Genomic DNA, 16783 nt, shown 5'->3' on the forward strand with positions numbered 1-16783 from the left:
GGCCATTCAGCTCACTAAATCTGTTCTGTCATTCAAAGTGATCATGGGATAATCCTCAGATCCACTTTCTTGCCTTTTCCCATTACCCTTTATTCCCTTACTGATTAAAAATCTATCCATTTCAGCCTGAACATATTTAATGACCCAACATTGACATTCCTGTGTGATGAAGAATTCCACAGATTCACTACCCTCAGAGATAAAATTGCTCTTCATCTCTGTCTTAAATAACGGCCCCGTATTCTGAGATACTTTTGGTCCTTGAGTGTCCCATATGGGAATTAATCTTGCTGCATCTAACCTGTCAAGTACTCTACGAAACTTTTATGTTTCAATAAGATCACTTCTCATTCTTCCAAATACCAACAAGTCGAGGCCCAACACTCTCAAACTCTCTTCATAAAATAGTCCTTCCACAGCTGGTTATCAGCCTAGTGAATCTTCTCAAGCCTATCTCCAATGCCAGTATATCACTCCTTGGCTAAGGGGTCAAACTGTTCACAATATTTCAGTTATATGATTTGTACCTCTTAAAGTTTTAGCAAAACCTCCCTACTTTTGCATGCCATTTCCTTTGAAACAAAAGGTCAACATTCCACTTGTTGAAGATTAGATTAGATTCCCTTCAGTGTGAAAACAGACCCTTCGGCCCAACAAGTCCACACTGCCCTTTGAAGCATCCCACCCAGACCCATTCCTTTATAACCCACTCGCCCCTGAACACTATGGGCAATTTAGCATGGGCGTTCCACCTAGCCTGCACATCATTGGACTATGGGAGGAAACCAGAGCATTCGGAGGAAACCCACGCAGACAGGGGGAGAATGTGCAAACTCCACACAGACAGTCACCCGAGGTCGGAATCGAACCCGGGTCCCCGGCGGTGAGGCTGCAGTGCTAACCACTGAGCCACCGTGCCGCCCTTCCCCATTACCCAATGAACTTGGATGCTGGCCATTTTACGGTTAATGGACAAGGATACCTTGTTGAATCCTGTGTACTGGTGCTAGTGAAGTGAGTTCTCTTAACATTTTTTCTCTATCTATAACAACTATGTTTTCTTGTTTGTCTATGTTTCTCTCAATGTGTGTGTAGGGGTTTCAGAAGGCATAGAGCTACAAGCTGATAATTCATATTTTACTTGGCTGTGGTTAGAACTGATTTATTTGTAATAAATATTAATCTCTTGTTAAGCACAGAAACCTGGTCAGTGTTTTCTGTTATCTTGAGTGTATCACACAGGAGAATTGAGGACTTTGAGTAATTTGATTAGAACTTTTAACTTTTGAGATGATCCCAAGAGTAATGGGCATGAGTATCAGCTCACCTTCCCATGTAGATCATCTCAATTAACATTAGAGAACAGACTACTTAAACAGAAAAACATAGTAATCCTACCTCTGACCACTCCGACATCTCCCACTGTGGGCCACAAGATGGATTTTTGCAGGTTTTACGTTCAGATGGTTTGGAGAGATCAGCAGATTCACACATTTCATTGTACACTGAGCTGTCAAACCCCGCAGAGAGAATCTTCCAACAGCGGACTATTCTGAATTGGTGTCCTTCTCCACAGGTACGTGAGCATTCACTCCAACTGCTCGTCTCCCATCTGCAAATATTATTTATTTAAACATTGTCAGTGCATACTACACGAACACTCCGTTCTTTATTATTGTTTAAAAAATAACCAGCCAAAGGAAAAGTAGAAGCAGTACTTAAGGTCTGAAGGTACAGAATCCTACTTCAGGATTTTCTGAAGTTTAACATGCAGATTCACTTGGCAGTTACAAAGGTAAAACAATGTTGGCATTCATTTCAAAGGGGCTAGAATACAAGAGCAGAGATGAACTACCCAGGCTGTGTGGTGCATTGATAGTTCCCTACCTTTGAGCCAGGAGACCTCAGTTTAAATCCCATCTGTTCTAGAGATAAGTAATAAAATCTCTGAACAGGATAATTAGATATCTAAGGAAGGATGTATTGGTGTTGGAAATAGTTCAGACAGGTTTACATGAATGATTCTGGGAATGAGGAGTGGTTGAAAGCTCTGGGTCTGTACTCAATGGAGTTTAGAAGGATGGGGTGGATCTCTTTGAAACTTACAGAATACTGAGAGGCCCAGATAGAATGGACATGGACGTGTTTCCATCAGTAGGAGAGACTAGAACATAAGGGTACAGCATCAGAGTGAAGGACCAATTCTTTAGAACTGAGATGAGGAGGAATTTCTTCAGCAGAAAGGTGATGAATCTGTGGAACTCAGAGCTGCAGAAGACTGTGGAGGCCAAATCATTTAATGTATTTAAGACAGAGATGATTAGGTTATTCAATAGTAAGGAAACAAGAATTACAGGGAGAATGCAGGAGAATGAGGTTGAGAAACATATCAGCAATGAACGAACAGTAGAGCAGACTTAATGGGCCAAAAGGCCTAATTATGCTCCTATATTTTAAGGTCTCATGAGCAACTTTGCTGTGGTTTTACAAACACAAAAGGAGGAATATGTGATGAAGCTGAGAAAAGAAAATGGTCTGAGGCAGATGGTCAATATTTAGAATGAATTGCCCAGGAAGACAAACAAGGCCTTTAACATCAGTTGTACAAAAAGGCAATTGGACTGGCTTTAAGAGGAAATCAACTGGGACACATGCAGTGAATTGTGTGGTCTGTTTTGAAATTGGGGCTGGCAAATAGATCAAAATGTTTCTAAACTTATGCTTATTTGTCATTTCCTGCCCTTAGAATCTGTTACTTTCTTCAAAACAGAAAGTGTATCATGTTTTCTACCCAAAAATTACTTACAAGTTTTCTGCCAAAATTAGAATCTCTACAGTGTAGAAACAGGCCCTGTGGCCCAACAAATCCATACCGAAACTCAGCATCCCACCCAGACCCAAGCCCTATAACTCACCTAATCTACACCTCCTTGAAACACTACGGGCAATTTAGCATGGCCAATCCACCTAGCCTGCACATCTTTAGACTGTGGGAGGAAACCGGAGAACCCGGAGGAAACACACGCAGACACGGTGAGAATGCGCAAACTCCACACAGTCACCTGAGGCTGGAATCAAACACAGGTCCCTGGCGCTGTGAGGCAGCAGTGCTAACCGCTGTGCCACCGATCATCTGTTTGCATCTACACATTTCTACTTTTCTTCCTCAGCAAGGCAAGTTAGCCTAAATAGTTTCATTTGATCAGATGCAGATTGTATCATCGGCTCAATTTCTTGGTCCAAGTGTAGCTGCCTGCACAGTAGAGAGCAAAAACAAAGTTGCTGGAAAAGCTCAGCAGGTCTAGCAGCAACTGTGAAGTAAAAAACAAAAGTTAATGTTTTGAGGAAGGGTCACTGGGCCTGAAACGTTAACTGTTTTTTCCTTCACAGATGCTGCCAGACCTGCTAAGTTTTTCCAGCAACTACGTTTTTGTTCCTGATTTATAGCATCCACAGTTCTTTTGGTTCTTATTTTTGCACAGTCAAGAACCAGGGACCAGAAACAGACAGGCATATTTCTGTCTACTATTTCCATTTGGTAATTTAACTCAAATCAAAAATTCATAAAGCTCAGAATATTCCCAACCACTGAAGAAAGTGGTCTTGTTGACAGTCAGGAAAATAGATTAAGATTGGCAACAAAGATAATCCCGACATTGAAAGCAGAAAGTCCCATTTTCCAATCAAATGTTGAATGTCATGCCGAGAATTTTGCTATTGAACAGAAAGAGGCCTTTTTGCACGTATTAATAGTTCATTATCATTTAATCTGACCTATTTTATCTAGATTCCCATTTTCCAATCCACTGAATGGAAACTAGACAATGACAATTCCTTACATGAAAGTCAGAGCAGTTGCTTGGTGACTCCAGCTCGTTGCTTGCTCCTCCAGCCTTCCATGTGGACAACAGTCACCAAGATCTCAGGGCTCCATGGACTCCACTGGTGTTGGCAGGGGGCGCATACTACCCTCTTCACATCATCATGGCATATCTCTGACTCATGCACAATATTTAACGTTTTGGTAAAGATCTGTAACTCGAGATGTGGATGAGGTTGCTGTCTTGCTTGTCAAGCTGGTTTGTTCTTGTTCAGACGTTTCATCACCATGCCAGGTAACATCATTGGTGGAGCCTCCAATGAAGCGATAATATTCTACTCTGCTTGGAATTCATACTGTCTGGTCCGTTACAGTGAGTACTGTCATTTCTGGTTTTGATCTGTATGGGTTTGTATAGAGGGGTCCAATTCTATATGCTTGTTGATTGCATTGTGGGTGGAGAACCATGCTTCGAGGAATTCCCTTGCTTGTCTATTTTTGGCTTGTGCTACTATGGTTACCTTGTCCCAGTTAAACTGATGGCCTTCATTGTCTGAGTGTACCGATATTCAGGAGAGTTCGTAGTGCCATTTTGCTGCTAGCTGATGTTCATCTCCATAATATAGGTGCACTCAGACAATGAAGGCCATCAGTTTAATTGGGACAAGGTAACCATAGTTGTTCAAGCCAAACATAGGCAAGCAAGGGAATTCCTAGAAGCATGGTTCTCCACCCATAATGCAATCAACAAACACACAGAATTGGACCCTATATACAAAGCCATACAAATCAAAACTGCAAATGACGCTACACACCATGACAGACCAGACAGTATAAATTTCAAGCGGAGTATAATAACATTGCTTCATCAGACGTTCTATTGGAGATGCCACCTGGCATAGTGATAAAATGTCTGATGGGAACAAGCCAGCTCGATGAGCAAGGCAGCAACCTTACCATGCACAATATGGTAAATGGTTCCACATTTCATTGCTGTACTTTGCACCAGTGCTGGCACCTCTCATTGCAATGTTGCTGCCAGAACACTTTCCACACGTGGATAAGCATGCAACTCAAGGATTGGACCCAGGGTGCACTTCAGGGCTTCTTGCTTACTCTCTTAGCACTCTCTCACTTTGTACCTATTTTAATACTTACAGCATTGCTGTCTTGCTTGGACTCGTCTTTGTGTGTTGAGGTTGGTTGGCTTGCCGAGCTGGTTCGTTGTTCTGCAGACGTTTTGTTACCTTGCTCGGTAACATCCCCAGTTTTGGTGTAGTTTTCTCATTTCCTTGCCAGTTTAAGCATGTTGCATCCGTAGGTCTCTCAGGTTTTGGAGTAGATCTGTAGCTCGGGTAGTGGGTGTTTAGGTTGGTTGGCTCGCCGAGCTGGTTTGTTGTTCTGCAGATGTTTCGTTACCGTGCTTGGTAACTGAGGATATTACTCCAAAATCTTGTCTTTTTGTGCTTCGACCCTTCAGGCAGAATCAAAGGCTCATAGTACTTGTGGATTGCCTTGCTGTTTAGCACAGACATAAAAGCAGTCTGTTCATCAAGGCTGACAGCAGTCACCATTTCAGGGACTCGACATATTACTGTATACAACTTTGGCAATCTCATACCTGGGCCCTATACTAGCAGGTTATGCAACAAACACACTGAAAGTGTACCAACCAAACAGTCATGTCTCAAAAGTCTAAGGGGAGTAATCTTAAGTAAAACCAATGAAAATACTGTTCGGACATGGGACCTGGCACAATAAGTCATGGGTGGCCTCCAATATTTGTCCAGGGGCTTGGGCAGTCAGGTTTAAGAGTTCATATCTCTACAGTCTAGGGAGTGGACCATGGTCAGCCTGTTGGTCCAATACAACTAACATGTTTGGAAGGTCATGTTAAGTCAGTTGGGGAGTTGCACAGTCAGGGGTCCAGTCAGTCATCATTCAATCAAAGTTGGTCAAGAGGTAGGCCATTGTCAATCCTCGGGATGTCCTACACTAAAAGTGGAGTGAGGGGTTACCCTGCAGATCAAAGCTGGGGGAATTAAACAATCGGGATTGAAGGCAGCTTGCTGGGATGCACAGAGGATAACAATTGTGAAGGGGCAGCTCAATACATAATTGTGGGGGGAGGGGAAAGAGGCAAAAAAAATTACAGAGAAAGGGGTTAGGTGTGATGGGTGGTCATCAACAGTCAGCATCATCCTGGCTTCAATGGGGTGGGGGCTAGGTGCAGTTGGTGCACGACCATGTCTGGTATGACTTGAAAGTTGCCACCCAGGTTGACAGGGCTGTTAAGAAGGCATACAGTGTTTTAGCTTTTATTAATAGAGGGATCGAGTTCCGGAACCAAGAGGTTATGGCGAAGCTGTACAAAACTCGGGTGCAGCCGCACTTGAGTTCTGGTCGCCGCATAATAAGGATGTGGAAGCTTTGGAAAGGGTGCAGAGAAGATTTACTAGGATGTTGCCTGGTGTGGAGGGAAGGTCTTACGAGGAAAGGCTGAGGGATTTGAGGCTGTTTTCATTAGAGAGAAGGTTGAGAGGTGACTTAATTGAAACATATAAAATAATCAGAGGGTTAGATAGGGTGGATCGGGAGACCCTTTTTCCTAGGATGGTGATGGCGAGCACGAGGGGGCATAGCTTTAAATTGAGGGGGGAAAGATATAGGACAGATGTCAGACTAGTTTCTTTACTCAGAGAGTAGTAAGGGAATGGAATGCTTTGCCTGCAACGGTAGTAGATTTGCCAACTTTAGGTACATTTAGGTCGTCATTGGATAAGCATATGGACGTACACGGAATAGTGTAGGTTAGATGGGCTTCAGATCGGTATGACAGGTCGTCACAACATCGAGGGCCAAAGGGCCTGTGCTGTGCTGTAATGTTCTATGACTCCACATGCCCAGGACTCAAGGGCTAACGTACAAAGGTGATGGGTTGAGTGGGAACTTTCATATCACAGCTTATGGGGGTGATAGGCAGGGCCACCACAAAGGAGACATGAAAATCTGGCGGTGTTACCCAGACTGACAGGCTGACTATGGGACTCACTGTATGAACAGTGACCTCTTTTATTTCCGTCTTGATGCAAGAATCTAGAAAATGACAGCGATGAAAATGGCTGGCCTGACTAATGGCTATGTTGTACAAGCAATGTATTGTGGTTAAAGTAGCAAGCAAGATCTCAGTTTTCATTTGGTGCAGAATCTGTTCAGTTCACACCTGGGGCCAAAAACCAGTGTGGTGCTAAGGATGGCTAGACTCTGCACATTCATTCTTGTAGTTGCAGTGAGGAAGACATTACTCATACAGCTAATGATGAACAGTAAGCATGCATTTACAAATGTCGGAATGTATTTACAATGGAGTTCCACCCAAAGCACCAATGTGCCCTCATAATGTCCTCTTTTTCCAACAATTTCTGTTTTTGTTCCTTCAACATGAGTTACTTTGCCCACTGCCACCAACAGAACTGTCAGCTGTCCTGTGTTGGATATGCATTTTACAGAAGTTCTAAATTGCCATCACCATGGAGTCCTTTCTTGCATCAGGATTAGACAACTGATCTGCAAAAGTCTTCCGAATGTTGATGAACCAATTAAAACTGTATGCGTGTAACCGGTCTGACACCTCTTTGTTCCTCATTATATATTCTCCTGTTTCTGACTTTAAGCAACCTATATTTACCTTTACTTCTTTTTTCTCCATCCATCTATTTTTTTTTACTATCGGTTTATGTGTTCTATGCAATCTTACTCTAATCCTTATTTCCCAAGCACAATCCTGCTCAATCAATCTCATCACCTCCTTTTGCTGGAATCTAAAACTGTTCCCAATCATCAGGTTGGTGCTTATTTAGGCCAAGTCCTTATTAGCCAAGCTAGGATGAATAAGTTTTGCAGTTCATCCATTTAAATATTTGCCAATGCCTATCAACCATCATCCCTTTAAATAATGATCTTCAATTTATCATAGCTGGTTCATCACACATACCATTGTAATTTCCTTGATTTAAATTCAGGTCCCTGGTCTTGGAAACAAAATGTTACTTTTCAGCTTGGTGTGGCACAGTGCCTAGCACTGCTGCCTCACAGTGCCATGGACCTGGGTTCGATTCCACCCTTGGGCAAATGCCCATGTGGAGTTTGCAAATTTATCCTGTGTCTGCATGGGTTTCCTCCATGTGTTCTGGTTTCCTCCGACAGTCGAAAGATATGCAGGTTAGGTGGACTGGCCATGGTAAACTGCCCATGGTGTCCAGGGATGTGTTATGTAGGTTAGTGGATCATTCATGGGAAATGCAGGATTACACTGAATAAGGCTGGGCGGGGATGGATCTGTATGGGATGCTCTTTGGAGGGTCAGTGCCGACTAGCCTGCTTCCACACAGTAGGGATCTATTCTATGTTAGTGAAGAATTTTATCCTAACATGGTCACACTTGTCCAACAGCCCACACAAAACTGGATTATCAATTATTCTTACATAAGAACTAGGAGAAGGAGTAGGCCATCTGGAGCCTTGAGCCTGCTGCGCCATTCAGTAAGATCATGGCTGATCTTTTTGAGACTCAGCTCCACTTACCCGGCTGCACACCATAACCCTTAATTTCTTTACTATTCAAAAATTTATCTAGTCTTGCCTTAAAAACATTCAGCGAGATAGCTTCAACCACTTCACTGGGCAGGGAATTCCACAGATTCACAACCCTTTGGGTGAAGAAGTTCCTCCTGACCTCAGTCCTACACCTGCTTCCCTTTATTTTGAGGTGATGCCCCCTAATCCTAGTTTCACCTGCTCGTGGAAACAACCTCCCTGCCTCCACCTTATCTATTCCCTTCACAACCTTATAAGTTTCCACAAGATCCCCCCTCATTCTTCTGGATTCCAATGAGTATAATCCCAGCCTACTCAGTCTCTCCTCATAATCCAACCCCCTCAACTCTGGAATCAACCAAGTGAATCTCCTCTGCACCCCCTCCAGGGCTAGTAGGTCTCTTCTCTTTCCTCATTGCACAATACCTAGTCATGGATGGCGTTTGAACTGGATGGTACCTCAATAAAACCATAAGACATAGGAGTGGAAGTAAGGCCATTCGGCCCATCGAGTCCACTCCGCCATTTAAATCATGGCTGATGGGCATTTCACCTCCACTTCCCTGCACTCTACCCGTAGCCCTTGATTCCTTTTGAGATCAAGAACTTATCAATCCCTGCCTTGAAGGCATTTAACGTCCTGGCCTCCACTACACTCCGTGGCAATGAATTCCACAGGCCCACCACTCTCTGGCTGAAGAAATGTCTCCTCATTTCCATTTTAAATTTACCCCCTCTAAGTCTAAGGCTGTGCCCACGGGTTCTAGTCTCCCCACCTAACGGAAACAACTTCCCAGCGTCCACCCTTTCTAACCCACACATTATCTTGTAAGTTTCTATTAGATCTCCCCTCAGAGACCTTCTAAAACTCTAATGAATACCATCCCAGGATCCTCAGCCGTTCATCATATGTTAGGCCTACCATTCCAGGGATCATCCGTGTGATTCTCCGCTGGACATGCTCCGGCGCCAGTATGTCCTTCCTGAGGTGTAGGGCCCAAAATTGGACACAGTATTCTAAATGGCACCTAACTAGAGCTTTATAAAGTCTTAGAAGCACATCACTGCTTGTATATTCCAACCCTCTTGAGATAAATGACAGCATTACAATCACTTACTTAATCACGGACTCAACCTGCAAGATCCATTCGCCCCCTCCCCGCCACCCACCGCGGTGCCATTCTCCACCCATCTGTGTTCCATTCCCCATCCCCAGGAGCAATTCCCTACCCTCAAGGGGGCAATTCCCTACAGTCACAGTACCCATTCCTCACTCCCATAAGATTTGACATAACCTGCGTGAGAGAATAAAACAAGACTTTTAAAGCTTTTCTGCAGTCATATCATTCTGTGGAGAAGTGTGTGACAATCAGGTTGTGTTAACACTATTGTTCACACTCCTTCTGCCAGTGATGCATAGTGTGCCGTTGTGTGCATGGTAACTTTCTCCATGACAACCAAGTTTAAAAACAGGTCACAACTCACTCAGAATCATCATTAAATCTCAAAATATAGTTTTAAATGTTGTCCCTGTACAACAGCCAGTTTTAATACCTCAGTATTAGAATTCAGGGAAACTCTTTTGGCTTTATACACTGAGGTTATTCAAAAACATTTTTTAACTCTTATTCCACAAAATCCAAATAGCCCACCCTAGTAACAAACCAGTGTCCATTGTGTTGCACCCCAGTGTCATGTAGTGACAGACCTGAGCATCCAGGCAGGAGAGGAATTTATTGCATCTCTATTGGAGCTTCTTATCAGAAACCCGGCAGATTCACTGAATTCACATGGACGCTAGCCCAACAACATTTTATAATACAACATCATCATGCACCATCCTAGTAAGGAGGTATTTTAATGACTAACCTCTCCCTCTGATCAACATGATCCCAATTTTCCAAAAGCTCAGTTCAAAGTAAATAAATGTTTGTCCAGATTGTGGTAATCCATTTAAAGACTGGCCATTTGCTTGTAAGCGATTTTAACAAATGGACTTCTGACTCTGCTCTGTCTTGGTAGCCTCCATTATAGAACATAGAACATTACAGCACAGTTACAGGCCCTTCGGCCTTCGATGTTGTGCCGACCTGTCATATAGAGAACCAACCTGGAATCCACTTCCAATAGGTGCGGCATTTGAGACAAAGATGCATGCCCTTAATGCAGCAGTAGCTGCTGTATTCCAGTAATTAAAATTTTTAAAGGTTCCAAACCTAATTTGACAGGAACTGAGGGATGCTAAAAGAAGAGGGAGTAGGGAAGGGGGTGGGTGGGTGAGTGGCTCAGGTGACAAGTGGATGAAGCAGTGTGGAGGTAGGTGTCTGCGGGCAGGGGACATTTGTTGTAAATGCTTGTTAATGAATGATCTCTTCTGGTTCCTATTTCTTCTGCCTTAAAGATACATTTCTATGAATCATGGTTGATTTTTTAAACTTTTTGTAACCAAATACATCAATCTCCATTGAAAGAGAAACTGTTTAACCTTCAATAAAGATTTGTTTGATTCAATTCTATCTTAAATGTTTAGTTTCTCTAACAGCGCTTTGACATCACCTGGGGGCAAACAGCTAAGCTCCTGGGTTGTAATTGGAGGGATTTCCTTTGGCTTCTTATCTTATTGTCCACACAGTGATAGAAATCATGTTCACTGAAGGCATTCTTTGCAAAACCATGATTAAGTCTCTTTAAACACAACACTTAGAAGGTTTGCACCTTCTCAAAAAATATTCTGTTTTTACATTCTTATGAGCTGAATGAATAACTTCACACTTCCCTACATTACAATCTATCTACCATCTCCCTGCCCACTCACTTAACCTGTGAATATCTCTTTGCAGGCTTTCTGTTTCTTTCTTACAGCTCACCTTTCCACTGAGCTTTGTATCCAGTATGCATGGATATGTTACTGTCGGCATCCCCATCTAACTAATTAAGGGCCCATCATTGACTCTTGTGGCATTCCATATTCAGGACATGCCAACTTGAAAATGTTCCATTTAAGCCTACTGTATGCTTCATGTCCATTAACCAATCCTGTACTCACTGGGGTTGAGAAGAATGAGAGATGATCTCATTGAAACATAGAGGATTCTTCAGGGGCTTGATATGGTAAATGCTAAAAGGATGTTTCTCCACATGGGACAATCTCTTAATAAAGGGAATAGTCTCAAAGTAAATGAGTGCCAATTTAAGACTGAGATAAGACCGAATTTCTTTTGAGGGTGGTGAGTGTTTGGATCTCCTTGTCACAAAGTGCTATGAGGGTAGAATTTTTGTTTATATTTAAGGCTGAGATAGATTTTTGATCAGTCGGAGAATCAAGGGATCTGGGGTAAAGACAGGGAAGTAGATATGAGGAGTATCAGATCAGCAATGATCCTATTGGATGGTAGAACAGGCTGGAGTGGCCAAATGGCCTACTCCTATTCCTGTTTCTTATGATCCAAGGAATGGCTCGTGGTCAGTCCTGTGGCTTCATGGCAATCAGCCTAGGGACAAGTGTTAATGTGCTCAGGGAGATGTACTATCATCAGTCAAAGCACTTCTCGACAGTTCCCGTCTGGTTAGGTCCTTTCAGGAGATGGGCCACAGTTATTTAGTTGGGTCCATCTGGAGGGCGGGGAGGGGGGGGCAGTGGTTTGAAGGAGACTTGGGAACCTGTTCATGAGGATTAGGAAGGGGGGGAGGGAAGGGAAATGACAATTGTTAAGGGAGTTGTAACAATAAGGGAGAGTTACAGTACAGCATGGATTGGAATGGGGTAATGCAAGAGGGGAGTTTGCCTAAGGCCAGGAGCATCTGACTCTGATGGAGGGCACAGTGCATACAGCTGCTTTAGATTCCTCTTATGCCGGAGATGGGGGGAGCGAGGTGCAAGGTGAAGATTCATGGAGATGGGTTCTATGTCGACCTGGGAACATCCGAGGATTATGAGGTTCAAATACATTGCTATCAGAAAGGGGAGCTGGATGTTCAGTGCCTCTCAATATCACAGCACTGACAGCCGGGGAATTGTTAAGAAGGCAATGAAATGTAAATACAACAAAGGAGCCATTAAATCATAGAAACTAGGAGCAGGAGTAATCCATTCAGCCCTTTCAGCTTACTCCATCATTAAATATGATCATGGCTAATAATCCAACTCAGTCCCCTGCTCCTGTTCACATCCCATACCTTTTTGATCTCTTTAGCCCCAAGAACTATACTTAACTCCTTCTTGAAAATATTCAGTATTTTGACCTTAACTGCCTCCTATGCTGGAGAATTCCATACACTCACCACTTTCTGGGTGAAGAAATTTCTCCCCAGCTCCACGTATCCATAGACTGAATTCAAAGCCCAAAGTCAACCAAGCAAAACTCAAATTTCAGAAGCTGATCCAGTTTTCCATGTTGTTAACCTCACACACCATGCCAATGGAGTAATATGATCAAAAGTTTCTACAACCTTTTATTGACATAGCAGCCACTGCCCCCACTCATTCTGAGAGTGACACTTTATGGTACAGCTTACAAGAGACCATCTTTCATCAGTCTGATAACATATCACCAGATCCATGGATTGGCAGAGCCATTAAATAAGCTGAGCTTGGCTTCCCAAGGTCTTCCACCTGGTCCATCTGAACTGTCCAGCAGTGACAGTATTTCCAGTCTACATGGACCTCTGTATAGCCACAATGCAGAGGATTGAAACCACACTCATTTGGAGGAACTGAGCACACTTGACCCAATCAATTCAGTCAATAATCTCAAACACCTGTAGTTAGGCTGATTCAAAGGATGATGAAATATTTCAGTTTAAGGATGATATCAAGTCTGTGTAACACCAGGGACACATGGGCATTGAACACAGAAACTGGCTAACGCACAGAATGAGAGATAATGGGAACTGCAGATTCTGGAGAATCCGAGATAACAAAGTGTGAAGCTGGATGAACACAGCAGGCCAAGCAGCATCTCAGGAGCGCAGAAGCTGATGTTTTGGGCCTAGACCCCTGAAACGTCAGCTTTTGTGCTCCTAAGATGCTGCTTGGCCTGCTGTGTTCATCCAGCTTCTCACTTTATTATCTTGCCCTCTCCAGCAAATTACTTTCCTATCAGTCCACCCTTGATCTCATTAAAGTGATGGAAGGTATCATTAACAATGCAATAGCCTGCTCCCTGATGCTCAGTTTGGGTTCTGCCAGGATCACTCAGCTCCTGATGTCATTATAACCTTGGTTCAACCATGGACAAAAGAGCTGAATTCCAGTGATGAGGTGACAGTAACGGTCCTTGACATCAAGGCTGCATTCGAATGAGTGTGACATCAAGGAATCAGGGCAAAAAAGTGGAGTCAAAGAGAATCACGGGAAAGCTCACCACCGGCTTACTTGTCATACTTTGTACAGAGGAAGATGGTTGTGGTTGTTGGAGGTCAGTCATCTCTGGTGCAGGACATCTCTGCATGACTTACCTCAGAGTTATGTCCGAGGCAACATCACCTTCAGCTGCTCCATGAATGACTTTCCTTCCATCACATGGTCAGAAGTGGGGATGTTCACTGATGATTGCACAATGTTCAGCATCATTAGCTGAAGCAGTCTATGTTGAAACACAGCACGATTTGGACTGTATCCAGATTGGTGTTGAAAAGTGACAAATAACATTCACACAAGCGCCAGACCATGAGAGGTAATCTAACTACCAAGCCTTGACATTCAATGGCTTACCATCATTGAATTCCCTGCTATCAACATCGTAAGAGTTACCGTTGATTCGGAACTTAACTGAGCTTGACACAGTGGCTTCAAGAGCAGGTCAGGGACTAAGAATCCCTGCTAGGAAGTGAGTGATTCATTTCTTCACTGTTTAAGATTTATGTCATACAAGTCAGGAGAGTTAGGGAATACCCTGCGCTTGTCTGGAGGTGTGCAGCTCCTACAACATTCCAAAAGCTTGCCACTAGCCAGGACAAAGTAGCCTGTTTCATTAGCACCACATCCACAAGCATCCACTGATGCTCACTAACAGTCGTGTGTACTAACTACGAGATATATTGCAGAAATTCACTAAAGATCTCTAGTCAGCACTTTCCAAGCCCAAAGCCACTTCTGTGTGGAAGGACAACGGCAGTAGATAAGTGGGAACACCTACATCTCTAAGTTGCCCTCCAAACTACCCACCCTTCCTCCAGTGTTGTTGAATCAAAATCCTGGAATCTCCTTCCAAATAGCATTGTGAGTCACCCTTTGGTACACGGACAACAGTGGCTCAAGAAGGCAGCTCACTAATGCCTTCTCAAGGGGGACTAGGGACAGTCAATAAATATTGGCTGAGCCAGAAAAGTCCACACCCGGTGAGTATATTGAAAATATTAAAAGACGTGATTTATCTTTTTCTCTAGCAACATATATATGCCTATATATATGGTCGGACATACCACCCCACCAACCTCTGGATACAAAGCATCATCCTCCGACACTTCCGCCATCTACAATCCGACCCCACCACCCAAGACATTTTTCCATCCCCACCCATGTCTGCCTTCCGGAGAGACCACTCTCTCCGTGAATCCCTTGTCCGCTCCACACTCCCCTCCAACCCCACCACACCCGGCACCTTCCCCTGCAACCGCAGGAAATGCTACACTTGCCCCCACACCTCCTCCCTCACCCCCATCCCAGGCCCCAAGGTGACTTTCCACATCAAGCACATGTTCACCTGCACATCTGCCAATGTGGTATATTGTATCCATTGTACCCGGTGTGGCTTCCTCTACATTGGGGAAACAAAGCGGAGGCTTGGGGACCGCTTTGCAGAACACCTCCGCTCGGTTCACAATAAACAACTGCACCCCCCAGTCGCAAACCATTTCCACTCCCCCTCCCATTCTTTAGATGACATGTCCATCATGGGCCTCCTGCAGTGCCACAATGATGCCACCCGAAGGTTGCAGGAACAGCAACTCATATTCCACTTGGGAACCTTGCAGCCCAATGGTATCAATGTGGACTTCACCAGCTTCAAAATCTCCCCTTCCCCCACCGCATCCCAAAACCAGCCCAGCTCTTCCCCTCCACCCACTGCATCCCAAAACCAGTCCAACCTGTCTCTGCCTCCCTAACCTGTTCTTCCTCTCACCCATCCCTTCCTCCCACCCCAAGCCGCACCTCCAGTTCCTACCTACTAACCTCATCCCGCCTCCTTGACCTGTCCGTCCTCCCTGGACTGACCTATCCCCTCCCTACCTCCTCACCTATACTCTCCTCTCCACCTATCTTCTTTTCTCTCCATCTTCGGTCCGCCTCCCCCTCTCTCCCTATTTATTCCAGAACCCTCACCCCATCCCCCTCTCTGATGAAGGGTCTAGGCCCAAAATGTCAGCTTTTGTGCTCCTGAGATGCTGCTTGGCCTGCTGTGTTCATCCAGCTTCACACTTTATTATCTTAGATGGGCTTCAGATTGGTTTCGCAGGTCGGTGCAACATTGAGGGCCGAAGGGCCTGTACTGCGCTGTAATGTTCTATGTTCTAAACTGCTTGGCCTGTTGTGTTCATCCAGCTTCACACTTTGTTATCTTGGATTCTCCAGCATCTGCAGTTCCCATTATCACAAGCTTCACTGACATTTGTCTAATTTTCCATCACCAAATTTCAATATTATTCCCCTTACGTTTTTATATAAAACAAGTTACACAAACAGAAACCAAAATAAGTTCTTGTGCAGACACTTGGTGTGCAGCAACTACCCAAATTGAACTAATTCAAAAAAAGTTAATTTTCTTTTCTGTTCCCTAGTTATCTATCCACTCATCGGAGACATTCCTTTTCACATCATGTGTTAACAGTGGCTGTCACAAATCAAAACGGATTGCATGGGAGCTCTAAACACGGTTTGAAAAATCAATTGTTTTAACACAAGCATGGAAGGAATAACATAAAAAGAACATTGATTACTTACCTCGGTTGACATTCTCTTCCTACACAAAATTCATGAACTGGCTCTGGTCGAGTCACAGAATCACAATATGAATCATCAACTTCAACGCCATCATAACGAACACACAATGCATAAGAAGTAGATACTCCTGCATGCAGTAAAAAAATGTTCAAATAGGGTCATATTACATGTGGCTGCATTATTCTTTTAATCCTGTTCCATGGATAATAAAATTACATGTCAGCATATAAACACAGTTTCAGCTCTAGTTATCTGGCAATGAATTAATATCAGTATTTGGAGTCGCAGTGTGCTTTGGTTACATGTCAATGGAGACATAACTATAACCTAACCCGGATAGTTACCTATAAATGGATTTCAACAGATTTTGTTACTGCCCTGCTTTGCCACTGAATGGAAATCCCAGATACATACTGCTGCACTGC

General features: G+C 43.7%; 1 protein-coding gene across 1 annotated transcript in view; it reads right to left on the minus strand.

The window, feature by feature from the left end:
• adamtsl2 (ADAMTS-like 2) overlaps positions 1-16783 on the minus strand; it is a 205363-nt gene that overhangs the window by 72817 nt on the left and 115763 nt on the right. The window contains exons 13-14 of the mRNA XM_059638308.1: positions 16359-16485; positions 1399-1612 (exon numbers count right to left, since the gene is read on the minus strand). Of these exons, the coding sequence (XP_059494291.1) occupies positions 1399-1612; positions 16359-16485 (341 nt within the window). The remainder of the gene's footprint in view (positions 1-1398; positions 1613-16358; positions 16486-16783) is intronic.

The sequence above is a fragment of the Stegostoma tigrinum genome, chromosome 29 (genome assembly GCF_030684315.1).
Source record: "Stegostoma tigrinum isolate sSteTig4 chromosome 29, sSteTig4.hap1, whole genome shotgun sequence".
Lineage (NCBI taxonomy): Eukaryota > Metazoa > Chordata > Chondrichthyes > Orectolobiformes > Stegostomatidae > Stegostoma > Stegostoma tigrinum.